This window comes from Sorex araneus, chromosome 5 (assembly GCF_027595985.1).
Source record: "Sorex araneus isolate mSorAra2 chromosome 5, mSorAra2.pri, whole genome shotgun sequence".
NCBI classification, from domain to species: Eukaryota; Metazoa; Chordata; class Mammalia; order Eulipotyphla; family Soricidae; genus Sorex; species Sorex araneus.
Window position 1 is genome coordinate 200928701 of NC_073306.1, and position 25979 is coordinate 200954679.

Here is a 25979-nt window from a genome sequence, read left to right on the forward strand (position 1 = left end):
GATGGGAGATAGCCACAGTCCTAAGGACTTGGGACTTGCTCCTGCCTCTGCACTCAGGGATCACTCCTGGAAGGCTCGGGAGACCATATACTATGCCAGGAACCCAGCCTGGGTCAGCCCCATACAAGGCAAGTGCCTTCCTTGCTGTACTGTCTTTTCATCCCCTGAACAAGAATTTCCTGGGAAGTAAACTAGTCTTCTGAGAATACTGTGAAACTTGGAAGTGTTTCTCACTCACATTTGAGGGAAGAATGAGAGCAGAGGCCTGAGAATATAGCACAGTGGGTGGGGTACTTGCCTTGCAAGGGACTGGCCTGGGTTTGATTCTTGGCAACACACACGGTCCCCTGAGCCCTGCTGGGAGTTATCACTGAGCACAAAGCCAGGAGTAAGCCCTGGGCACTGCTGGGTGTGCTTATCCCCACACAAAAACTAACATTAAAAATCAGAGTCATAGTTCTCATCCCAAAAATGCTGAGAAACTCAGTGAAGGATATGACTTCTGTGCTTCTACACGAGTTTGGTTGTTTCTGCTTAGTTATAAATTAAAACTTGGAAGACTTGGAGTCTGAACTGCAGACTCACTGAGGAATCCAAAAGGACCCGATGATTAAATATGCTAATATTCAGCTAAAGGCAGGAAATCTGATTCATGAAGATCATGATAATGTGAGGAACCAGCCCCCTCTCGCTTTGGGGGAGCAGTTTACGCTGCAGGCTGAACCCACTGTCTTTCTCTGGATATTTGGGTCCTCTGTCCAGAATCCGGGGCATTTCCTAGAGAATAAGTTGCCTGTACCGAGTGCTTTTGATATTTCTCTGGAATAGGGCAGTTTTATTTTTAGAGAAACACGTTCAAAATTTTTTTAAGCAATCTTTTTTGAAATTGTCAAGTACAAAATGAAGTTTCTTTCTTTTTTTTTTTTTGAGGAGATTTCAATGTTGATTTGCCAAAAGAAAAGTAACTCATTCCTTTTCATTCTGTAATGAATTGCCAGCAAGCCAACGCATGTCTTGCTTTGTCAGGAGCTTTTGCAACTAACTTATCTACTGCCTGTGAGATTAGGTGATGGCTTTCCCTTATTCACCTTCTTTTTGAATTTACTGCCACAATTTTCACAAGATAGAATTCCAACCTGGGTGATCTGGTATATATCAGTAGGAGGAATTATGGTGAAAAGTCAGAGGGATTTTTTATTTTTCACAATAACCCAGATGTGATAATAGGCACATGTAAAATAAGCCTGCAGGAAGAGATTATTTGCAGTAGCATATGTTCATTCAGTGTTAGAAATTAGAAATCAATTGTAAAACGCAGTGGGAGTATGTCATTATCAGATGACAGCTTAAAAAAAAAAAAAAAGAAAAGAAGAGAAAATTTAGTGCCATTTAATAGTCATGGGTATAGTCCCAATATAAAATCAAATTTCCCTTCCCTGTCCTTCCGGAGCATGGAATGTTTTTCTATGATGGGGGGAAAGGCCCAACCTCAGATCCTGTGCTCTTGATCTGTGCAGCTTTTCCTCCTTGTCAACAGCTTAGATAAGCTTTACAGCCTCAGCCTTATCTTCTGTTTGTTTTGGCCACACCCAGTGGTGCTCAAGGGCTAACCTGGCTCAGTGCCCGGGTGTGATTCCTGGTGTGCTCAGCTCTTGGGCCCATAGCAGTTACAGGACCAAACCCTGGCCTCATGCATCCAAGCAAGTCTTCCAGTCCTTCCAGCCCTTTCCTTGGCAAGCGTGTATCTATCTTAACTTGCTATGTCTTTAGGCAATGACCTCATGGTTTGTAGGTCATGTTAAAATCTTTATAATCAAGAATGAAAATCTGTTGTGCTTTCAATTAACATATGATTAAGGACCTGACATCAATCTGGACATTAGTCTGATGGTTAGATGATCAGAACGTGGTCCATAGTTGGAAATGATCCCTCTGGCAGGAACTGAGTGCTGAGAGTAGGTAGAGGGATATACATGAGAACCTCCCAGTACCTACATTGCAAACCATAATGCCCAAAAGGAGAGGGAGGGAGGGGGGAGGGAGGGGGAGAGGAAAAGAATGAAACTGGAGACAATGGCTCTGGGAAATGTACACTGCTGAAGGGATGGTTACTGGATCATGCTATGACTGAAACCCAATCATGAACAATTTTGTGACTTTATCTCACAGTGATTTAGTAAAAAATAATTAATAAGTAATGTTAAAAAAAAAACATGTTCCATGTATTTTGTGTGTGGGGTGGGGGAATATTACCTTCTGCTGAAGAGGGTGATTTGCAAATGCTGATTAAGAATGGTCGGATAAATAATGCAAAAGAGGCACATCCAGGAACCAAGAGGAAAGAGAAGCTAACTTTGGACAAGTCCCACAGTTATGTGGAAGCTGTGACCCCTCCAGAGGCCTGTGACGAATCCTTAAACAGGGTTACAAGAGCTAGAGAAAGAGCCAGCGGCTGTGTCAACAGTCCTGAAGCCCAGGACAGCCCCTGACTTTTCTAGAACACGGTGCCTCAGGGAAGGACCGTGCTGGGGCCAGCACTCACTCGCGAGGCAGAGCTCAGTGAGAGCCTATAACTTCTCCCTCTCTTGTGGGGGTCCCTGTTCTGAGCGGCCCCCTCTGGCAGGCCATCTGGCCCAGTCTGCGCCTCCATCAACCAGTCCCTAAAGAGAACGAACAAGCTGGGCTCTTGTATCTCGTCTCCCGCCCCTGCACACCCCCCCAACGATGACGTTATTCCTTAGCCATGGCTTGAGGGCAGAAGTTCCCAGTTCTTAGCTGCTGGGCCCCTCCATCATGATCTGCGCTGTTGTCCTTTAGGTCTCATTCCTCAGGCCCTCCTGGGACATCTGCTCCCCCAAGCTGTGCATGCGTGTGATGCTGCACTCAGGTAGCTGAGCTCACGTGACTTACTGTGGCCGGCCCAGGACCCGCAGGTGCTGTAGTGGATGCTTGTGCTACACCGTGATAGATGCATCCCCCTGACACCTTCTTACGAACGAGCTGGGGCTCCTTGTTTGTTTACCTGTTTAGGCAGCGGCTCTGAATCAATTCCTGACTTATCAGGGCAGAGGGATGAACAGTGATGGTGGGTCAGCCCTTGAAGGGAAGTTAAGTGAATGACAGATTTCACGTGTCTAAAAGGTAGAATTTGTTCCCGGGCTCTTGGCAGCCCCATCTATAGCTATAATGCAGTCTTGGGGCTTATCCTGGAGTGAACTGTATTCTCCGGTGACACTTACAAAATACAGAGAAGGCGTTAATTATAAACGGAGTCACTCAAGAGGCCTGCGAGGAAGAGCGGGCCGTGCGCTCAGCACAGAGCGAACAGAACAGAAACCGTCTCTGATCTCATGCAGATTGTGGTTCGGGAAGGGAAACGTGATACATAAGCGAACTTCCTCCATCTCTGCCCCCTCCCCGCACCCTGTCCCCCCGCCTGCTCTGCCTGGAGACTCAGGGCCAGTCCTCACCCTGGCCTCGGCCTGCCTGTAAGTCTTCAGACCTGCTCTGCACGGCGCCCACGGAGAGCTTTTAAAAATATAAATCAGGGGGCTGGAGCAATAGCACAGCGGGTAGGGCGTTTGCCTTGCACGAGGCCGACCCGGGTTCGATTCCCAGCATCCCATATGGTCCCCTGAGCACCGCCAGGAGTGATTCCTGAGTGCAGAGCCAGAAGTAACCCCTGTGCATCTCCAGGTGTGACCCAAAAAGCAATATACATATTGCAATATATATATATGTATATATATATATATATATATATATATAAATCAGGTCTTGCCTCGCGCCTGCTTAACTCTGCCCGTGGTTGCACATGGCAAGAGGGGACTAAAACTCTATTTTCTTCCTGTGATCTCTCAGGTCAGGGGCTTGGATTCCCGCCTCTCCCAGTAGCCAGGAGTCACCCCCCACACCTCCCCTCTGCTCTGTGTCTCCGGCCCCAGTGGCTGTCTCGGTACCTTGGACACTGAGCTCCTTCTCTTCTTTGGAGCTTTGTGCAGCTCTGGTTCTCCCTGCGAACGGCCACACTGGGGGCTCGAGTGATCGTTCTGCATGTGAGGCTGTTGCCTTGCACACAGCCCACCCGGATTTATTCTCCCGCCTCACCAGGAGGCAGCCCTGAGCACAGAGCCAGGAGCAAGTCCTGAGCACTGCTGAGCACAGCCCAAAAACCAAATTAAGTCACTCAGGAATAAATAAATGATGAGCGTTTGTCCCACCCTTTTAGATCTGTCTACAAGCTATCCCTCTTACCTCACCGCTTAAGTGTCTGTAGTTGTCCCTGTTCCAGTCTGTGGGTCTGGAGCGGATTGGGAGAGGATTGGATCCTGAAGTGTGCAGTGTCCCAATCCTTTCTTCCCACTCCAAATTGAATGGCTTGAGTAGAGTTACCAAGCCTCTTGCAATCAGCAAAGCTATTCTCCCCACCAATTCTGGTCAGCATGAACACCTCTGCACAATAGGATGTGCTCTTCAGCGAAGCAGCAATCAAAGAGAGGGTGCATATGCCAAAAACAGTAACAGGTCTCATTCCCCTGACCCTGAAAGAGCCTCAAATCGTTGGGAAAGATGAGTAAGGAGAGGCTGCTAAAATCTCAGGGCTGGGACGAATGGAGACATTACTGGTGCCCACTTGAGCAAACTGATGAACAACGGGATGACAGTGATACAGTGATTAACAAAATACATGGAGGAGAGTGTGCAGTTAACCGAACCTGCATATGTTCAGTCATTCAGAATTGATCTCTCTTGTAGCAGTGTAAAGGTGACATAGGCAGGAATAGTCACTACAAATCAAATGCTGGAAGAGAGGCATTTTCTAGCTCCTGGAAGTGGGTGCTCAATGAGCATTGTAGGGTTGGAAACACCGAGTGTAAGAGAAAGATCAGCCCCCAGGTCCTAATGGTCCACATGTAGAGAGGAAGATGCAGTGGATGCAGAGGTGGGGAGAGCTAGGATGGAGAGGGATGGAGAAGATTATAATGGACAGGAGAGAGAGTGAGGGGAGAATGGAAAGGGCCAGAAGGGTGGTAGAAATCAAGCCCCTGATTCTTCAAGACCTAATCAAGGTCATGGAATTGTCCTAAGCTGATCCTCGGGCTGCGACGGGAGGGGCTGGGGTGGTTCTTCTGTGGAGTAAGAGGTGAGGTGACAGAGTTAGTGGTAAAGCACCTTTTCGTTCCATTCTCTGCCTGCATCATCGATTCTCTTCCCCTGTTCTCTGAGCAGTTACTTATCGAATCCGTGTTCCTGGCTAACACAGTGAGTTTTGACTTGGGTGGGGTATTTTTTCCCCTCCAGCCCTGTCCGTATATTCATAGTGGTTTAGGAAGGAAGGCGTCACCCCCCCCCCCACTGCCCCTGCTTATCCAGCTCAAATCCTTTAAGGGAAGAATTCCCCCCAGCTCTGACTCACCAAGCTTGCTGTTTGCCCGCAGCCTGCAGTGAGTCCTGTGCCACCTGCTGGGGTCCCACCGAGAAGCAGTGCTCGTCCTGCAGAGACCCCCTGCACGTGCTGAGAGAGGGCAGCTGCCAAGACAGCTGCGGCGATGGCTTCTACAACAAGCAAGGGACCTGCATTGGTAAGTGCCAGGGCGCTGCCACACCCTGGGGGGTTTTGGGGGGTGTGGGTGGGGGTGGTTTGGGCCACACCCGGTGGTGCTCTGGGTTTATTCTGGGTCTGCTCTCAGGGCTCACTTCTGGGGGACTCGAAGGACAATAATGTGGTGCTGTGGATTGACCCCTCACTTACCCTCTGTACTGTCTCTTTAACCCCACAGCCTGTGTTTTCTTTCAATCACAGCAGTGAAAACCTCATGGCTTAAAGTTCCACAAATATGCAAATGACAGTTAGCACCGGTATTTTTATCATCTACCAAACACCCTACACATCCACACACTTGCAGAATCCTTCTTAACGGCCCACCTCCGGGATGCTCATCAGATAGGGGTGCGGTTCAGTCTAGCCTTATTCTGCCGGAGAGAACCATCCCCCACAAGCTGCCTGCTTCCTCCACAGCTGTCGGAGACAGCGCACCTTCCTTCCTTCCTTCCTTCCTATCTCAAGCCAAGGAGAAGCCCTGAGTATGGGGGAGAGGGAGTGACCGTGGGTTAGCTACTTCATCTCTCCATATGTCACTTTTCCTTGTATAAAATGGGAGATCAGCACTACTGATGGTGGACAGAATAATAACTCCTCAGCGTCCCCCAGGTTATGATCTCCAGATCCTTTGGAAATGCTGCCTTGACCAAACGTGATAGCGTCTTAGTATCTCTATTGCGAACCATAATGCCCAAAAGCAGAGAGAGAGAGAGTATGGGGGAAAATTGTCTAATCAGACGTTTTCTTTCATGTTAATATATTTATACTTACTTTTGAATAAGGGCTGGAGTGATTGCACAGCAGGTAGGGAATTTGCCTTGCAAGCGGCTGACTCAAGTTCGATTTCTCCATCCCTCTCGGAGAGCCCGGCAAGCCACCAAGAGTATCCCGCCCGCACGGCAGAACCTAGCAAGCTACCCGTGGTGTATTCGATATGCCAAAACCAGTAACAACAAGTCTCACAATGGAGATGTTATTGGTGCCCACTTGAGCAAATCGATGAGCAATGGGATGACAGTGCTGCAGAGGCAGGGGAGGGTTGGGCTGGGTGGGGATACTGGGGACACCAGTGGTGGAAATTGTGCAGTGGTGGAGGGTTGGATGATCGATCATCGTGTGACTGAAACTCAAACATGAAAGCTTTGTGAGTGTTGCTCACGGTGATTCCATTGAAAGAAAGAAAGAAAGAAAGAAAGAAAGAAAGAAAGAAAGAAAGAAAGAAAGAAAGAAAGAAAGAAAGAAAGAAAGAAAGAAAGAAAGAAAGAAAGAAAGAAAGAAAGAAAGAAAGAAAGAAAGGAAAACGCTGCCTTGAATAGCAAGGGAGTTTTGCAGCCATGCTTAAGTAAACATCTTGGGATGCGGAGAGTCCCCTGGAGTGAGTACCCTGAGCCAAATCATCACAGGCTCCTTGGAATAGTCAGTAGCGAAATGGTGACAAACACTTGGTCACAAAACGGATTACCGAGCAGTGGAGAACACGTGAGGGGGAGGGGAACTCGAAGTGACCTAAGGACAGTGGTAGAGAGTCTTGAGCAGTTTGGTGGTGGTGAAGGTGCCATAATGCCCATGAAAACCACAACGTGAGCGCTTCTGTAGCTGCATTACCTGAGCAACAGCACAAGGGGTGTTTGTAGGCCTTTATTGGAGGGCTGCATGGCGGGGGGGCATTAGGATCAGAAAGGGTCTGCGGCGGAGCGAGCGGTGAGTGGTGGTCAGTGATGCCAAGGAGAGGCCACGAGCGGCCAGTGACTTCTAGAACCTGGAAAGTCAGATCCCTTCCGAGCTTCCCAGAAGGGAATCCGCTCTACCAACACCTGGATATGGGACTTCTGACTTCTAGGGCTGCAGGACGATACGTTCATGCTGTTTCGAACCACCGAGTTCCTGGTGATTTTAATGGCAATGGTGGGAATCCCACTCACCCACCTCAGAAGGGGTGGCTAGCCAAGGATTGCCATATGCAAGAGATTTGTCAATTTATTTGGGTTTGCGGGTCATATTCATCAGTACTCAGGGTTTACTCCTGACTTTGCTTGGGAACATTCCTAGTGAAACTTGGAGGACCATATGGGGCTTGAGGGATCTAACCCAGGCTGGTGGCATGTAAGGCTAACACTGCTGTATTATCTCTCTGACCCCAATGTTGAATAAAGGCCCCGTGTTTGGTATTTAATTTGGCTATGAGATGGCCGGACTGGAGCGATAGCACAGCAGGTAGGGCGTTTGCCTTGGTGCGGCCGACCCAGGTTCAATTCCTCCGTCCCTCTCGGAGAGCCTGGCAAGCTACCGAGAGTATCCCGCCCGCACGGCAGAGCCTGGAAAGCTCCCCGTGGCATATTCGATATGCCAAAAATAGTAACAATAAGTCTCACAATGGAAACACTCCTGGTACCCACTCGAACAAATTGATGAACAACAGGAAACAGTGCTACAGTGCTATAAGATGGCTATTATCACATCTCTCTCCAGAGGTAGAAGCAAAGAGATTAAGACATTTGCCTAAGCTGTAACCTAAGGTTAAGGGACAGTGTGAGATTCATGCTCCGGTCTCTTTCTCAGTTTAGTTCTTCCCTCTGAACCCCTTTGCCAATCCTATATTAAGCATCATTATTTTCCTTCTTACCTCTTCAGTTCCCCTCCTTTTTTTCCTCTGTCCTTCCCATGAGCCTGCTAGTCTCGTGGACTTGGTCAGGTCCATCCAAGAAAACAAGGGCACTGAACTGAGAGGTTGGAACTGAATTTCTTGCTGTGGTCAAACCGGTAGAAAAAAACCTGTGAATTTTTTAATCACTTAAATCCACTACATTAATAAAATGCCCAGCCCATGAGTTATTTATCATTGTCTTTTTCTTTTCTGAGCTGGGCGACAGCCAAAATGAGACGGTCTCTGTGATTTGACAAACCCACTTGTCTTAAGGAAGAGAGATCTGGCCAGTGGCAGCTGCTTGCTGAAGGCCCTGCGGAGATCCATCAGCTTCCGGTGGGGGGAAAAATCTTTTTTTTTTCCTTGTGACTTGATAGGGACAAGTCACAGGTGGCTTTTGTGGGGGTGCAGGAGAGAGCAAGGGAAAGAAAGGCCAGGCAGCCGTTAGCCAGAGATTTTAATCTTTCCTGCCAGCATCACTTTCCTGCTCAATTAAGCCAAATGTATGCTTTAAAGGTCAGCATATGTCATATTTGCACTAATCCAGAGGCCTAGAGGCATTTACCCTTGATGTCCCAAGGAGTCTGGGGACTGACTGATGAGAAGCCCGATACTGACCTGTTATTCAGAGAGTATTATCTGAATGGTCATGCTGTTGAGTGTCCTTTCATTATCACAGTGATGGGAAAATATCAAACAACTGATTTGAGGACCTACTTTTGTTACACACTATTTTATTTAAAGTCACCGTGTCGGGGCTGGAGCGATAGCACAGCGGGTAGGGTGTTTGCCTTGCCGACCCGGGTTCAATTCCCAGCATCCCATATGGTCTCCTGAGCACCGCAAGGGTGATTCCTGAGTGTAAAGCCAGAAGTAACCCCTGTGCATCGCCAGGTGTGACCCAAAAAGCAAGCAATAAATAAATAATTAAATAAATAAATAAATAAATAAAGTCACCGAGTCCAAGAACCTCTGAATGATCTTACGTGAGCTTTTGATGTATTTGGAAGGAGTGATGGTTAGTGTGAGCCTGAAGGGCCGAGGGCTGAGGGCTGAGGGGCTGAGTGAAGAACACCAGGCTTCTCACAAAAGGGAAGAACTGCAGAAGGAAAGCTCATGAGTAGGTGGCCTAAGGAGAGAGCGTATGCCTGAAATGCCGTCTGCCTACATTTTGACATAAAGCATCAGAATGATAATTTCCAGGCAGTAGAATTGACCATTGTTGGCATCAATCAACCAATCGCTTGATCAACAGGTGTTTGTTGAAGACCTCTGCCATGTGCTTTGTCAGATGCCAGATTTTTTGATATCATTGGTTTGGCCAAAAAGGCTTTTTGATACACAAGACTGGAGTTTATGATTCTCATAAAATTATTAATTCCCCAGTTCCCAACGTCTGTATTAAACGCCTGCAGAAATGTCTGTATAACTATTTTCTGAAACAACAGCAAACCCAATCTGTGATTAGGATTGGAATGTTAATTAAGACGTCTGTTGCTGATAGTGTGACCGATTTTTGATTCAGGTTAGTGCCTTTCAAGATAAAGACCAGCTGATGTTGGTTTAATGATTTATACCCAAGCAGCCCATATCTGCAGAAATCTCAAAGTCAACTCTTGGGAAAAATCCAGCATAACCTGTTACAAACAGTGGTCTGAAAGGATTTCTCATAGCTAAGTTATTCTGTGGTACGTGCTTTATGTTTTACAAATATTAGGTATAAAGGGTGGGGAAAGTACAAAACCTCCCCATTCTTTGGTCTTTTAAGTGCTTGTGCTTTTATGAAGGGCTTTCCTGAGTCTAGCTAACATAATAAATCAAAGCAAGTTCAGAAGTTTCTGTTAACCAATCTCCCTTTCTCTTTTTTTCTCTCTTTCCTTTCTTCCTTTTATTCCCATTTTCTTTTTTTACATACACAACTGTTTTACTTTTTTATTGAAGTATAATCGACTTGTAACTTTATATTAGCTTTAGATGTGCAGTACAATAATTTCATGTTATTATTATCGAGAAGCGATCAATAGTACTTTTTAGGTCTACCATCATGCAGAATTACAACATTTATTTCTAGTGGTCTACTCTTATAGTGATTCCTAAATATACAGTAGAGTCTTGCTAACTCTCATAACCATTGATTAGTGCCTAGTCTTTATGAACTAGTATTTTTGTTTTTATTCTTTGACATTCAATGAGATAATACAGTATTTGTCCTAATTCACTTAAATAATGACTCACAGTCCAGTCATGTCACAAATGACAAAATTTATTCTTTCTTATAATAAAATTTTAAAAATAAATGATATAATATGTATATCTATTTTTATGTGTATCTATATACACACTGTTTTTTATCTATAGGTAGACACTTAGATAGTTTCTATATCTTGGCAACTGTAAATAATAATATAATGAACATTTGGTTGCATATATGTTTTTGAGTTACTGGTTTTGTTTTCTTGGTTTAACTGTACAGATGTGGAATTCTTTTCATGTGTCTATCTTTTAACTTTTATACATTCATGTTAACTGAGCATTGTCTCTGTCTTGTTTTGTTTGGGGACATCACACCCAGTGTTGCCTTGGGGTTACTCCTGACTGCACTTAGGACTTACCCTTGGCAGTATTTGGGGATTCTGGGAATCAAATCCAGGTCATCCGCATGCAAGGCAAATGTCCTACCTGCTGTCCTATCACTCGGGCCTCTGGGCAGTGTCATTTTGAGTACATAGTATATATGTAACTTTTCAATGATAAGATGTTAAGGAGTACATCTTTCTCTTCCTTTCATTCATTCATTTAAGGTTTACCTCTCTTGATCTCTCATCTTAGTACTTTGCTTTTCACTGCTGCACACTTCCCTCTTGACTGCTTTCCCCAGACCCTGCCCATCCACTCTCCCACCGAGAGACACCCTTCTTCACCCGATCCACAGGTCATCACCGGAGGGAACCTGTGAATAGACTTGAACATGCCCCTTTATAAATTTGTGTGGGACTGAAAACTTGGAGACAGAAGGGTTGATTTCTTTTTTTTTTTTTTTTTGCGTTTTTGGGTCACACCTGGCAATGCCAGGGGTTACTCCTGGCTTTGCACTCAGGAATTACCCCTGGCGGTGCTCAGAGGACCATATGGGATGCTGGGAATCGAACCTAGGTTGGCCGAGTGCAAGGCAAATGCCCTACCCGCTGTGCTATTGCTCCAGCCCCCTGAAGGGTTGATTTCTTGAGTAAACAGTTTATCCTTTCTTTGATCACGTGGAGCCAAGAGCAATCTAGTGTTTATGCTTTGTGCCCAGGCCTGAGTGCCCTCTCATCTCCAGATTCTTTATTATTATTATTATTATTATCATTATTATTTTGCTTTTGTGGTCACACCTGGCAATGCTCAGGGGTTATTCCTGGCTCTGCACTCAGTAATTAGTCCTGACATTGCTCAGGGGTCCATATGGGATGCCGGGGATCGAACCCAGATTGGCCGTGTGCAAGGCAAAGGCCCTACCTGCTGTACTGTTGCTCCAGCCCCTCATCTCCAAACTCTTGCTGCCATTTGGTTGCCAAGCATTGAATCCTTTTCAGGTCAAGAGACATACAGACACAGCTCATTTTGATTTTCATTATTCTGATTTTTAATGATTTTTGAGAATGGACTTCCCATTTCTGTAAATTAATTTTTAATATGTTTTTGCTATTATTTTCTCTGTTGCCTTCTTATGGTAGGTTTTATTGAGTTCCCTGGATATTTTAGACAGTAACTGTGTCTGTCCTGGCATACAAATATTTTCCCTTTCTATTACCTTTTATATATTTAGTATGCTGCTTTTTGTCAAGCAGAAGTTTGTAATGCAGAATCTTTCAACTTTAAAGTTTTATTTTCATATTTTTAAAGAAGAGACATATTCTGTGCAGGTTCACAAAAATTTTTTTCTACATGTTTCTCTATTAATTTCATAGTTTTATCTTGATTTAGTTTTTTGACTCATACAAATCCACTTGCATATATAGATTTAAGAGGGGATCCTGTTTGATCTTTCTCTATTTTTGTGACCCAGTTTTCCCCAGATCATGGATTAATTCAACAAAAACCTCTCCATTCATCTTTCATAGTTACATTTCTGTGTGCACATACATCGGTCTCTAAACTATTCCAGTAGTAGAAATATTTGTATTTGCCTCACTATCCTATTGCTCTGTTTTGTTTACTGTTTCTTATTTATGCTAGCTTTCAACACTTAGTTCAGCAAATTCTCCCTTTATTTCATTTTATTTTCAAATTAGACTAAGCTATTCATGAATTTTAAAATATGCTCATTGATTTTTTTAAAATTTGAGGTGTCATGATTTATAACACCGTTAATGATAGCTTTTCATGCATAAAATGTTCTAAGACTATACCTTCCAGCAGACTGTCTGTTGCCTCCCAGTACTGAGAGTTCCCTAGGATCCACTCCTTCCCCAGCGCTCCCTTTGGTAAGATAGGTCAACTCTTAGGTTCTGTTGCCTTTGACCATTTTTATTCATTTACTGTGTTTCTTCATCTCTCACATCTGAGAGATGTCATTCTATGTCATCTTAATAAAATCAAATGGAATAGTTTCTTAGCATTGCAAAAAAAATTTTGGCTTATTTGGAGGAGAAATGGTATCTTCCTAACAATTTTATGTTGATTTACAAAATATACTCTAAGTATTATTTAGATGTCTTCAAATGCTTGATTTGTAATTTTTTGTTGATCAATTCTAAGTTTATTCTACATCTCATTAGGTCTCGAAAAATTCACTCAATCTGTAGTTTGTTCACTTCTGTTGTGATGTTCATTTAGAATTAGAAAATTTAGATGTCTCTCGAAGCTGAGAGTAGAGAATACTACTCACATTCTTTTTTATTTTTATTTTTTTTTGCTTCCATGTTTCAGTGAAGATTGTCTCTGATACATTAGACCATTACCCTTGCCTATACATTGAAGATCATTTTGCCCTTCATGTTTTCTTCTGGAAAGCTGTTGAGTTTGCTTGGATGCAGGATGCAACATTTGATCCTATCACTTGGCATCTTTTCCCCTAAGTTTCTGAGTGGGTTAGTGTGCTGAAAGTGGATTAAGAGAACAATAATTGCAGTCGTCTCTATTTCAGAAACTTTCTCTCATAATGAGCTTTAGCTTTTCTGTTTCTCTGGTGGCCACACGTAGCAAGGGCTGCTCCCAGCAGAATTCAGGGTGCCAGGGATTTCACCCAGAGCCCAGCAAGCACAAAGCCTGTGTTCTCTCACTTGAGTGGCATTCCTCGCCCCTTTGCTTTGTTTGTGAAGAACTTAGCCCCTTTCCAAGGGGAGTGATTAGAATGGACCTTGAGGCAGTGCTGGAGAAGCATTGGCACTCTGGTGGTGTGTATGGTGCCACCATGTATACCACACTACATGCACTGTAGCACTGTCATCCTGTTGTTCATCAATTTGCTTGAGTGGGCACCAAGTCTCACAACATCTCCGTTGTGAGACTTGGTTAAATATGCCACAGGGAGCTTGCCAGGCTCTGCCATTTGGGGGGGTTACTCTTGGTAACTTGCAGGGCTTTCCGAAAGGGACGAAGGAATCGAAGCCCGGTCTGCTGCGTGCAAGACAAATGCCCTACCCACTGTGCTAGCACTACATAAACATCAGAAAACCATGCCACCACAGTAATAATAAATTAAAATCTTAATAAATAAAATCCTATGAGTGTAGCATAATTGAGGAAAAGTGTGGGCAACTTAAAACATCTTCCCTCCCTTCTTCAGAACTTTCAGAAATAGGAGAATTTTCTGCTCTGTTTAAGACTAATCTCCATCTCTGCTTTTGAAGTTACACCCCCTCTTTTCTCCTTGGGATTCTTCCAACAATTATTCAGGCTATTTTTTAGAAAGCTTTCCTAGAATCTGTACGGGTCTTGACTATTTACACTATTAGAGAGGTGAATCATGCACTTATCTTTTTGATTATTTTTCTCTTTCCCCCCTTTCCATTCTCAGCCAAAAATCTAATCATGAGCCTGACCCTGACCCTGACCCTGATCCAGGGCTGCTCCAGACACTCACGTCCCCATTTCTGAGCAGGGTAATCCCTGCACAGGGACTCCTGCCGCCCGCATGATCCTCAAGCACAGATCCAGAAAGGGTTGCTGAGTATCACTATCTGTGTTCCCTTCACAACAAAACAAACACGATTTTTCAGGAGCCCCCAGTACCTTAGAAACTGGGGTTTCCGTAGCATGACTCTTTCCATTTTCCCAGCTGAATAGAAGTTATTCCTCCATACAGCCTGCCTGTTGCTAGACTCTCTGAACCTTTTCCTGACTTGCTGCTTCATCCATATATATATATTCCCATCAACCAGGCTTGCTCTACCCACCTCCCAAAACGGTGCTCAGGGCTTGCTTCTTTATAAATTCTTTCTTGGACTTTTATGCCTCCTATCATCTTTTTGGAATTTTCACCACCTATACAGACTGACCCAAGAGATGTATTCCATATGTCTGATGTTACATGTCTCTTCCCATCTGTGAGACCCTCTCTAAGCCCCTTAAGGCAGAAACTAAGTTAATTTGGTTTTTGTGTTTCTGTCACTTGGCACAAGACCTGACAGAGAGCTTAACAATACTTGTGGGACCGGATAATTAAATGAATGAGTAGATGCTGGAGACTAGGTGAAGTTTGACAGGATTTTTATAACCTGACCTTTCTTAGTTCAACTCTGAATTTCTAAGTTCCCTCTCTAGGGTTACCAGATAAAATAGAGGGGAAGATACTTGGGGTAGACAAACTAAAAAATGTTACTAATTTTTAAATTTTGAAATTCAAACCTAACTGAGCCCCAGGTACTTTTATTTGCCGAATCTCCCAAACCTCCATGACCGTTGGGCACTGTGGTTTTGAAGATTTGTAATATGTACATCATAATCAAGAACAGGAGCACTGTTGGAACCATGTTACCTACACAATAAACAATTATTTTAAAATTCTTTTTTGAAAAATCCAGTAACTCGCCCCACCCAAAGGCTGTTTGACTTTAAATTTTATAATAAAATGGATACATGAGTGAGTGTGCCTCCGAGTATCTGTTACGCTTCATTCAGTGAATAATTCGTGGTTCTCCTTCACCTGTGAAAGTTGAACGTGGAGTTCTCTGAAATGTTGGAGACACGGAAACAGAAGCCACCAAGGCAGCCAGCCTGTGGCTGTTGGGTTGATACTAACTTTGCTTTTGTCCACATTGGGCACTGCTCCCTCTCCGCCCTATTGAGCATGTCTGTGGCTTTTTCTCTTCTGTAGCATGTGACCAGTCCTGTAAGAGCTGTGGTCCCAATAGCCCCAGGTGCCTCACCTGTGTTGGAAAGACAGTGTTGCACGACAGAAAATGCATTTCTGAATGTCCTGGTGGGTACTACGCTGATGCCACTGGCAGATGCAAAGGTAAGACCTGGATCGTCATCGTCATCATATCAAAAATAATTCAACATGTTTGCTGTATAGGCTGCTTATTGGAGAACTTGTGTGATAAGAGAATGCCAAATTAAAAGGAATTCTATTTTCATTATGGAACCTCTGTGTGTTTATACAGAAGATATGAGCTGGTACTGTGAGATTAGAGTGATTAGATAACGGATTTACCTGAATCAATCACAATTAAACATCATTGAGTCCTTTTTGAATGCCAAAAAGATCTTTAAGGTGATCATTATACAGTCCTTGTATGCTTGTAAATCATGACTAATTAAGAAAGCCTGTTTGGCAGAATCATTCCTCATATAAACAGGATTCTGATAACTATAGCATAACCTCCAAATAAAGAGGAGAGCTAAATTTGATAGCATATGAATCTGAAGCCTGTAAGTTTTGTGTTTTTTTAATTTTATGAGCTATTTATATACTGTATCTTTTAGACTTAGAAACATCAGAAACATTCCCATCTCAAAATTTTAAGGTTCTTACAGCTATGTACTTGATTCCTGTCTTCTTTTTTTTTTAACAAGGTGAAAACTGCCTAGAACGTTTTATAGATCCTTCTCTTTAAACCATGCAAACTTATTCTATTATCTACCCACGAGTGACAGGGTCTGGATACTTGTCACACAACCCTCCTTAGCAACTCCGCCTGCTGGCCAATCCCTTCTTTCACTCACTGTTCATTCCCTTTCTTTAGAAGCTTGTTCCCCAGGGATTTATCCCATCTCAACACTCACCTCTCCTGGGTCTGACCTTTGCCCCTCAGAGTCATCCACTTTCTCCTTTCTGTCCCCAAGGATGAAGTGTGATACCGTCTGTCTCTTAGAGTCAGAAATGTCTCTCTGTTACTAAAGAGGTGGCTATGCAGGCCTGTCGTTGTCACCGATCATGGTCACACTTTTGAATACATGCATGTCCCAGTTGGATTTATCTGAAATGCTCATGTAGGCCAACCTCTTACCCTGCTAAGGAAGCTAGACCATAACTATCCACCTTTTCACATTTAGCAACTATGAGTTTTAGGTTCAGACAAGCCTCGTGCTAAATCCAGCCCCCTCTCTGATCTTTAGTGATGTGGGGGCACACCCAGCAATGCTCAGGACTTATTTCTGGCTCTGTGCTCAGGGGTCACTCCTGGTGGAGTTCAGTGGACCATGTGCGATGCTGGAGATTGAACTCAGATCAGCCATCTGCAAACAAGCACATACCTTATCCCTGTATACCCTTGTACTGTCTCTCTTGCCCTCTGTCAATATTTGAACGCTTTAAGACTTCGGATTTCTGGGACATGAGTCATGGTACAGCAGTTAGGGTGCTTGCCTTGCATATGACCAGCCCAAGTTTGATCTCCGGCATCCCCTATGATTTCCTGAGCACCACCAGAAGTGCAGAGCCAGGAGTAATGCCTGCGCACCACCAGGTGTGGACCCAAAAAACCAGAAAGGAAAAAAAAAGACATTGGTTTCCTCAATGAATGAATTAGTCTGTAAAATGTGATTAACAGTATGTTGCTATGAATATTGAAAATAATATATTTAATGCAAACACTTAATAAAGGGAATCGGTGAAATAATAGGTAGAGGATAAAAGATGGGTCAAGGGGTGCAGGGGCCATTCTGGAACACACGCTTGTCTTAGCAAACCTTTCCCTCGGACGTAGAGGGTCAGCGAGGAGGGGGTTATGAGCACGTGCTCTGAGGGCTTCTCCCCAGGTAGAAGCCCTTACTGACCTCAGTGTCATTGTGTCGCCCTGTCCCTCAGCATGTCACAGCTCCTGTGCCAGCTGCTCTGGACCCCTGGTCTCCCACTGCACTTCCTGTTCCCATCCCCGGGCTCTGCGCCAAGGTCTCTGCCTGCCCAGCTGTGGAGAGGGATTCCACCCCGAACACGGGGTCTGCAAAGGTATTGCCGGGTGGGCACTCCATAGTGACATAGTGTCAACATAGTGACAGGGCGGCTTTTCCTCTAATATCTCTGACCACTATGCATTTTCCTCATTACCCAGTTCTGTACAGGGTCCTCGGAAGATTTTTCTGGCTCTCTGTGAAGGGAATGTCATTTCCTTCACCCTCCTCAGAAACAAAACCTGTACCCTGATTTTTCTCCACATTCTTGTCTCCTGGCGTGGCTAATGATTTTCTCTGTCTTCATTTTTTTCCCCCCCTGAAGAACTTTTTTGTTAATGATACTGTAGAGTACACGGCGAATCACTAGCAGTGCCTCTGGGCAGAGTAAAATGGAAAATCTTAAGAAGCTGTTTGCCCAAAAAAGGCTTTGGGCTCTTTGAGAAGGCAGTAGAATTTGAGCCGTTTGAAAGTAGAACATTGGAAACAAACAATTTAATTAAGTAAAATTAATTTATTTATACGTAGGGCACCTTGAAAAAGAATTTGAGAGTAGTTACGAGAAAAGCACATGGAAAGTGGACCATCTGCAAGAGATATTCTAAAAACGAAAACCTAGAAATTATTTTAAATTTAGACAAGTTCGTCTTCTCAAAATGTGGGGCTGAGGTTGTTCCGGGGCTCTCCTTGTCTCTGATTTTCACCAGAAGCCAGAAAAGTGTGATGATGGATGGTCGAGTTCTTATTGCTGTTCACAAGAGTCCTCTTCCTCAGCTAGAGAAGCAGCCTTTCTTCCCATCAATCAGAAGAGGAACTGCTTGCCTGGACCCCAACGGAGAGGGCGATAGATAACAGAACAGACAATAACATAGCCACTGTATTTGCCAAAAAAAGTGCAGTAATGTTCTTCATACAAACGCTTCTTAAGATCTCCAATAAAGAGGAGGGCGCAGGGTTAAACTGGTACACGGTGAATGTGTTTCTCTGGAGAACCACGCACCGGTGTGGCCCAGTGCACTATTTTTCCCCAGGATGTCACCTGAGAGCCCTTTCGGGATCAGTGAGACATGCCAGTAAAATCACTTCATTCTGGCTTGTACAAATATTATCCCCCTGTGCTTTGCTGCAAATACTCGAAAACCAATATTCTGCAGAGACATATGTGGTGACCTTTTCCTCTGTCACTGGGACTTCATGAGGGACTTTCCCGGGCCACCCCGTGTATATCTGACCCTGGGCTTGCTTTCTTGCCTTGTGTCCTCTTGGCAGCCTGCCATCCCTCCTGCCTGGCCTGCGTGGGCCCGGAGCCCTCTCACTGCACCCAGTGCAAGAAGCCAGAGGACGCACTGCAAGCAACGCTGCTGCCCGGCATGGACATTCCCTCTGGCGAGTGCCTGCCCCACTGCAGAGCCCAGTTTTACCTGGAGAGCACTGGACGGTGCGAAGGTGAGTGAACATGTCGGGGGGATGGTAGGTGCTCTCGGAGTTTTCTGTTGTTGTTTTTTTAAAATAATGTATTGAATCTCTGATGCGGTCGATAGAAAAGATGAAATCATGGAATTTGCTGTTACGTGGTATCACTGTCACTGTATCACTGTCATCTCGTTATTCATCGACTTGCTCGAGTGGGCTCCGGTAACGTCTCCATTCATCCTTGTCGCGTACTAGTGTAGCCCAATGGCATCTGCTCGCTCCAGGAACATGAAGAGCCTCAAACCGTTCATTCTGTTATGTGGTAGGATCTGAAATTATTATGCTGAGTGAAATGAGTCAAAGGGAGAGGGACAGACACAGAATGATCTCGCTCATTTGTGGGATATATAGAAACATACTAGGTGAATAGAATGGGTCCTTAGGAATTTGCCACTGTGAGAAGAGAAGGGACGTCAGGGAAGGGACCCAGGAGTTTGCCTTCTGAGAGAGCTTGTGTGGAGGGACCTACGCCAGGAAGACCTTTGTTTTCACTGCAGAATGGTGTCGGGTTGTGGACCATGCATCAGAGCATGGATACACAGTAGTTCCACCTATGTCCTCCTTCCCCTTTTGAATAACTCTTATTGCCTCACTATCCCCCAAATTAGCCTCTAGGTATTGCCGATAGGAATTCTTCCAGGGATGAGCAGGAAAAGTAAAGAAAGGGCCAGAGCTCACTGTAGAATTTTACATTTTATTTCTCCTCATTTGCTACTCTTCCAATTTGCCACCACTGTGAATTGGTGCCTTCAGGGAAAAAATTGGGACTTCATTCTAATTTAAAAGTCATTTTGCCTGGGGCCAGAGAGATAGCACAGGGGTTAAGGCTCTAACTTGTGCACTGCTCACTCAGGTTTGATCTGTGGCAAAACAAACTTGACCCTTTGAGCTACCAGAAATGATCCCCTGAGCACAGATTCAGGAGTAAGCCCTGAGCACCGCCAGGTATGGCCCTAGCACCCATCCCCCAAATGATTCTTTGTTCTGACATATATCTACAGAGAATTGGGTCTAATCATAATAACTTGACTCGGTACTCAGTTGCCGCATAGATATTACCCAGGGGTAAGAAATCCATCTTTCCACTCCTCCATCTTTCCTTGGGCCAGAAAAGTAGTTCTGAAGACTGTAGCAAAGGCTTTGCTGGGACAATCTCTGGGACCACATGGTCTCTTGAGGACTGCCAGGTATGTGCCCCTTAACAACTAAAAGAAGCTTTATTGCTATTGGGTGAAAATTTTAACTCTCCATCTATCTCAAAAAAAATGTGTGACTCTGGAGTCAAAGCAATAGTATATTGGCAGTGTGCTTGCCTGGCACGTGGCTGACCCAGGTTCAATCCCTGGCACGCCACACGGTCCCCCAAGCAATACCAGGAGTGATCCCTAAGGCCAGAGCCAGGAGTAGCCCAGAGCTTTACCGGGTATGACCCCAAAACAAAGAAACAAAGCCGATTATTCTCATTTTTTTCATTCTAAGCATAAATGTTTATTAAGGAAATTTTTGAATGTAGGAAAATGTAGAAAATTAACCTGCCTGTCATTTACCATTTAAACCCAAATGTGATACATCTGACTCTTTTCCCCTAAATATAAACTGTATGCTGATGTTTTACAATGTAATTGTAGAATGTTGCAGATTTGGGCCAGAGAGATAGTGCAGCAAGTAGGGAGCTTGCCTTGGAAATTCTGACCTGGATTCAGTCTCCAGCATATAGTCTACATATGGTCTTCTGAACATCTCAGGACTGATCCCTCAGAACCAGGAATAAGCTCTCAACACAGCCAGAGGTGGCCCCGAAAACAATATAAAATGAAATAAAACGAGTATTGCAATATTAATTGTATAGCCCACAAATCCATGTGTTAAAGTAATTTCAAGTTTGCTTTAGAAGTGACCCTCCCATGAAAGCACTGTGTTTCAAGGTTAGGTGAACAACTCTGGACACAGGAGCTATAGGACACAGAAGCCAGTGTGCTGGATTGGTATATGGAAGCCCCGGGCCGACCACCTGCCACTTTTGAGTCTTTGCATTCACATAATTAGAATAAGATAGTTATTTTTCACACAGGCTCTTTCCCGGAATCAAGGGAGGTGTGAAGCGCTCGCTGAGTTTCCACTTGATAGGTCAGAATTCATATACTTAGCTGTTCAGAAAGATTAGCAGGGTGCCCCCTTCCCCCGGAGATGTGGTGTTGCAGGAAAGTTAACTGGTACCTATGGATTGGAAACATCGCTCTCTTAGCCACCCTGGTTTTTGCCCATCTATGTACTGATCAAGCTCATGCTGGTGCCTTCAATTACCTGACTCTATTTCCATAACCACCTGAGAAATGGGGGTTCTCTGCCACTGCTGCAACTGTAAGTTCCCAAGACACATGACACCCCAGACTGTCTGAGAGTTTAGAGAGGTGTTGTGAGATCTGGGTTTTCATGGTGGAAACTCGGGAAGCTGGGAAAGCCCTTAGCAGATTCGTGTGTGTGTGTGTGTGTGTGTGTGTGTGTGTGTGTGGTGTATGGGTGGGGGTGGAAGGGTCATGCCTGGCAATGCTCAGGGCTTACTCCTGGCTCTGCACTCAGGAATTACTCCTCGTGGTGCTCAGAGGACCATATGGGATGCTGGGATCGAAAGGTCAGCTGCGTGCAAGGCAAACGTCCTCCCCACTGTACTTTCATTCCCCCGCCCAGCAGACTCTTACTGGTGGTTTAATGGCTGTCTTCCCCCTCTCTCTCCTGCTTGCACTGCGATCCTAGAGGAAAGGCAATCTATGGAGCCACACAGTGCAGTCAGCCTTTTTGAGAGTTGTTAACTTTCTGTTAGAAATAGGAACGTTGGAGTAGGGTCAGAGAAGAGAAACAAATGGTTTATGTTTCCTTCGGATCTCCCCAAGTGTTGTTTATGGGTCCCTGGGGCCACTCCAGTGATTTAGTCAACTGGACCAGTGCTTTACCATGAAGGCAAGAGGATGCGATCAGGCTCCGTGTCGCCAGGGACTCCCTGGATTACTTCAGCAGTGCTGGGGGCCCTCCTAGAGCCGGAGCCAGATGCCTGAAGCCCACATGGTGCTGGAGATTGAGCATGTAAGCCCTGTGCCCAACTCCAACCCTGGTTCTGGTGTGCGCTCTTTACCATTTAAGGAGCTTACGTATTTCTTTGTTTATTTGTATTAATTAAAATGTATCGTCATATTGTAGAGGGTTACAATAGTGTTGACGTTGATGGTATTGATGAACTAAAGTCACGGCAGTCCCCCACCAAAGGGCCAGTGACTCTCCATCATTGCCCCATATCACCTCTGCACTGATTTTCATTTTCCAGCCCCACCTCTCACCACTTGAGTTTTTTTAAGTTAGAACTATAAGTAAGAATTAGGGTCGGGGGCTGGAGCAATAGCACAGCGGGTAGGGCGTTTGCCTTGCACTCGGCCGACCCGGGATCGATTCCCAGCATCCCATATGGTCCCCTGAGCACCGCCAAGGGGAATTCCTGAGTGCATGAGCCAGGAGTAACCCCTGTGCATAGCTGGGTGTGATCCAAAAAGCAAAAAAAAAAAAAAAAAAGAATTAGGGTCGGAGGTAGAGCTCAATGGTAGAACACGTGCATCAAAATCTGAGGGCCTCTTGAGCCACAAAATACTGGGACACCGCTGGTTTGGCTTGACACCAGGAGTCAGACTGCTCAGTGCCTCCACCTCACCCTGAGTCAGTGGGATAGCAAGAATGAAGAAGAAACTGAGGCAGGAGGAATTTAGGCTGTACCGACTCCATGCCATGTACAGAGATGAGACCAGTAAGAACCCGTCAGCCTGACTCCAGTGTCCAGACGCCAAACCAGGCCTCTGCCGTCCCTGTAGTGTCAGAAGCATGGCCAACAATGCTGCAAAGCTTGGGACATGAAAGAAATTTAAGAAAGTTTCACTGAGAAAGAGGGGTTTTCTGTGACTCCTCTCATACAGTCGTCACCTTTTAGGAAAGGTTTTACGATGAATCCCTCTGGAATGGATTAATCGTGGTCCCATGGGAGAGACTAGATTGATGCCTTGTGTGCTTTGCAGCCCCACGGTTTTATGCTAGTTAACTTAATATTATTAGGTAGCACACATATAGCTGTCTCCTCACATTTATTACCAAATCCCTGTGCAATCTCTACTAGGTGGATTGTTGTATTCAATTTATAACTGATGAGAAAGTGGCAGAAAGAGGTTAATTGAGTTGCCCAAGATTCCACTGGGAAACGGAATGCAACCACGGTTGTTTCCAGCCCTACCTGAGCATGGAGTTGTTGATTGATGTATTTCCTGTCACTCATCCCCTATCTCTGGAAACCTTCCTGCCTTCCCACAATCTGTTCCATTTTCGGTTCTTCCAAAGTGTTATTATGAAATAAGGCCTGGAAGTCCTTGGAGATTGCATTGAACTACCCTCACGCACTCTCAGAAATACCCTTGCCTATTAGGAGAACATTTCAAAAAGGTTATTGTGTGTGTGTATGTGAGTATGTGTGTGTAAGCGCTCAAGCACAAGTTTATGTGTGAGCTTTACACACGTACCATTGAGAATATTCTACAATACTTTCTTCCCTTCCCTTTTTCTAAATTAAAAAAAGGGGAAAACAACTGTTTTTTGGAATTCTGTCCCTTTCTCCAAGACTGCAGCACAGAGTGATTAGAATTTTGCTGCAGTTAATGGAAGCAGGAGGCAGATGCTTTACAGGAAGAAGCAATTTGCTTAGAGTCTGAATTGGTGTCTGAAGTTAGCATAAAAATTTCTACTTTGAGCTACAAGACAGACCCAGGAATTGCCTAGTGGAAGACGAAGCAACATTATTCCCAATATTAGATGAAAGTCTAAGTCTGGACTGAAAGATGAGAATAGATAAAATTGACCAGTGCCCCCAATGAGAAGATTGTTTACTAGAAGACGAAGCACAGTCTGTTCTTATTTATTGCATCTACAAATGTTAACTGTTTCCTGGGTGCCAGGCATTGATTCGTCACTGAGGCACACTTGTGAGTGAATCAGCTGCCATTGCAACTCCCATGGAATTCATAACCTGGTGAGAGAAACAGATAATAAAACCATAAGTGAATAACAACGCAGCAGCCAAGCCAGTGTAGACATTCATGAGGCGTAATGAAGCTCAGAGCAGGATTCTTGGGGAGATGTGGGGTCCTCAGGTGCCTTCCAAAGCACAGTGCTCTGAGAAGGAGATGCTCACCTGCCTGTGTTCATCCTACCTTTTAAATTCTTCCTGAAAAGGGAGCCAGGGCACATGTGTTTCTTCTGCAGGTAGCCTAGATGAGCCATAGGACTCATGGCTGCTGGTCCAAAGGAGGGGGGCTTATGACTAGTTATAAAAGGTCACTTGGAAGCATTTTCAATAGTCAACTTAGTGTTAGGAGTCGCTAAAAGGTTTTAGTAATTGTATAGAGTTATTCTCGCTGGCTGATGATTGCTCGCCAACATTGACAGATTAAAGTTATTTTAAAAAATCCAGGGCAAACCCAAGGAACATCCACGGGTCTCCTTCCTCCAATCAAACATCCCTCCTGATGACTAATTAATGTTTAACAATTCAAAACAAAACCTGGACAGTGTCCTCGCTTTTCTGGCCACCCTCCTGTCTTCTTCTCAGGCTTTCAGCCCCCCTCTCTAGGTTTGTGTCAGGGTCGGTGGGGTCTCGGGCAGAGCTGAGAAGGGCTGCCACGATGGACCATGCCAGGGGCAACACGCTTCAGGGACAGAAGAGGCAGGTGCCCCCTGGAGAGGCGATCGCTGAGCTGGGGATGGGCACGCAAAGGCCCAGAGCCCTGGTCTCTGCCCGTGCATATCCCCGGCACCGAGGCAGATTGCTCCACTGACCCTCAGATCCTCCCTTACTAGTATCAAGGGAATTTTTTTAAAGGATTCAACTATTCTGAAGACAGATTTTAGTTGAGATCTATCACATGAAAAAAATTTAAAAATACAGAATTAAAAGTAAAATGAAACCATCTAGGTTAAATAAGAAAATCACAGAATTAGGGAATAGAACATTTAGCAAGTGAAAAATGATGGGCGGGGTGGGGGCAGGGCTTAAGTGATACCCAGAAGTGCTCAGGGCTTAGTCCTGGGTCTTTGCTCAGAGATGGTTCCTGGCAGGGGTGGGGACCAGGTACTGTACCAGGGATTGAACCAGAGTCACGGTGTGTAGGGCGTGCACCTTGCCCCTGTAGTTTCCCTCCAGACACAAAGAAGAATTTTTAATTTATAAATATGTACCAAATTTTTCCTGATATTATCTAAACTATTTATTATCTTATATTTAAATTTAACCAAGTGTCCTTGACTTTTTTTTCTGTAAATTCAACCTAAAATCCCTTTCCCTTAAGTTAACCTTTTAATAATCCTTTGAGCACAAATTCTGTGTGTGTGTGTGTGTGTGTGTGTGTGTGTGTGTGTGTGTGTGTGTGTGTGTGTGTGAATGTTTAGGCCACAGCCAATAGTGCTCCAGGCTTACTCCTGGCTTTGTGCTCAGGGGTCACTCCTGCCTGGGCTTGGGGGACCGTATATGGTTCTGGGATTCGAATCCAAGACAGTCATGTGCAAGGCAAGTGCCTTCCTTGCCGTACTATCCAGCAGATGCACGGAGTCTCATAGTTCTTTATACACAGTGTCTTATACTTAATACAAATAAGTAAGTTTTACTACTTTCGCTTTATAAATTCATTAAAACTAAGAATTTTATTGGAAATCTATGAATTTACATTTATTTTCACTTTATAAATGAAGAAATCGAGGTTTAGAATGGACCAAATAAATACTTTATCAATGAGGGATTCTAGGTTCTAATACAGAGGACAATTGCTCTAAGGTCTTCCTAAACCCAGGTTCCTTGTTCTTAATTTTACATGAAAGCTTTCCAGTTGAACTTCAGGCCAGGACATCTCAATTAATGATGCA

The 25979-nt window shown here is 44.7% G+C and overlaps 1 protein-coding gene across 1 annotated transcript in view; it reads left to right on the top strand.

Annotated features, from left to right (window-relative positions):
- Positions 1 to 25979, top strand: part of FRAS1 (Fraser extracellular matrix complex subunit 1) — a 523736-nt gene that overhangs the window by 257057 nt on the left and 240700 nt on the right. The window contains exons 15-18 of the mRNA XM_055139083.1: positions 5439 to 5582; positions 15547 to 15687; positions 17482 to 17622; positions 18834 to 19010. Coding sequence (XP_054995058.1) covers positions 5439 to 5582; positions 15547 to 15687; positions 17482 to 17622; positions 18834 to 19010 — 603 coding nt within the window. The remainder of the gene's footprint in view (positions 1 to 5438; positions 5583 to 15546; positions 15688 to 17481; positions 17623 to 18833; positions 19011 to 25979) is intronic.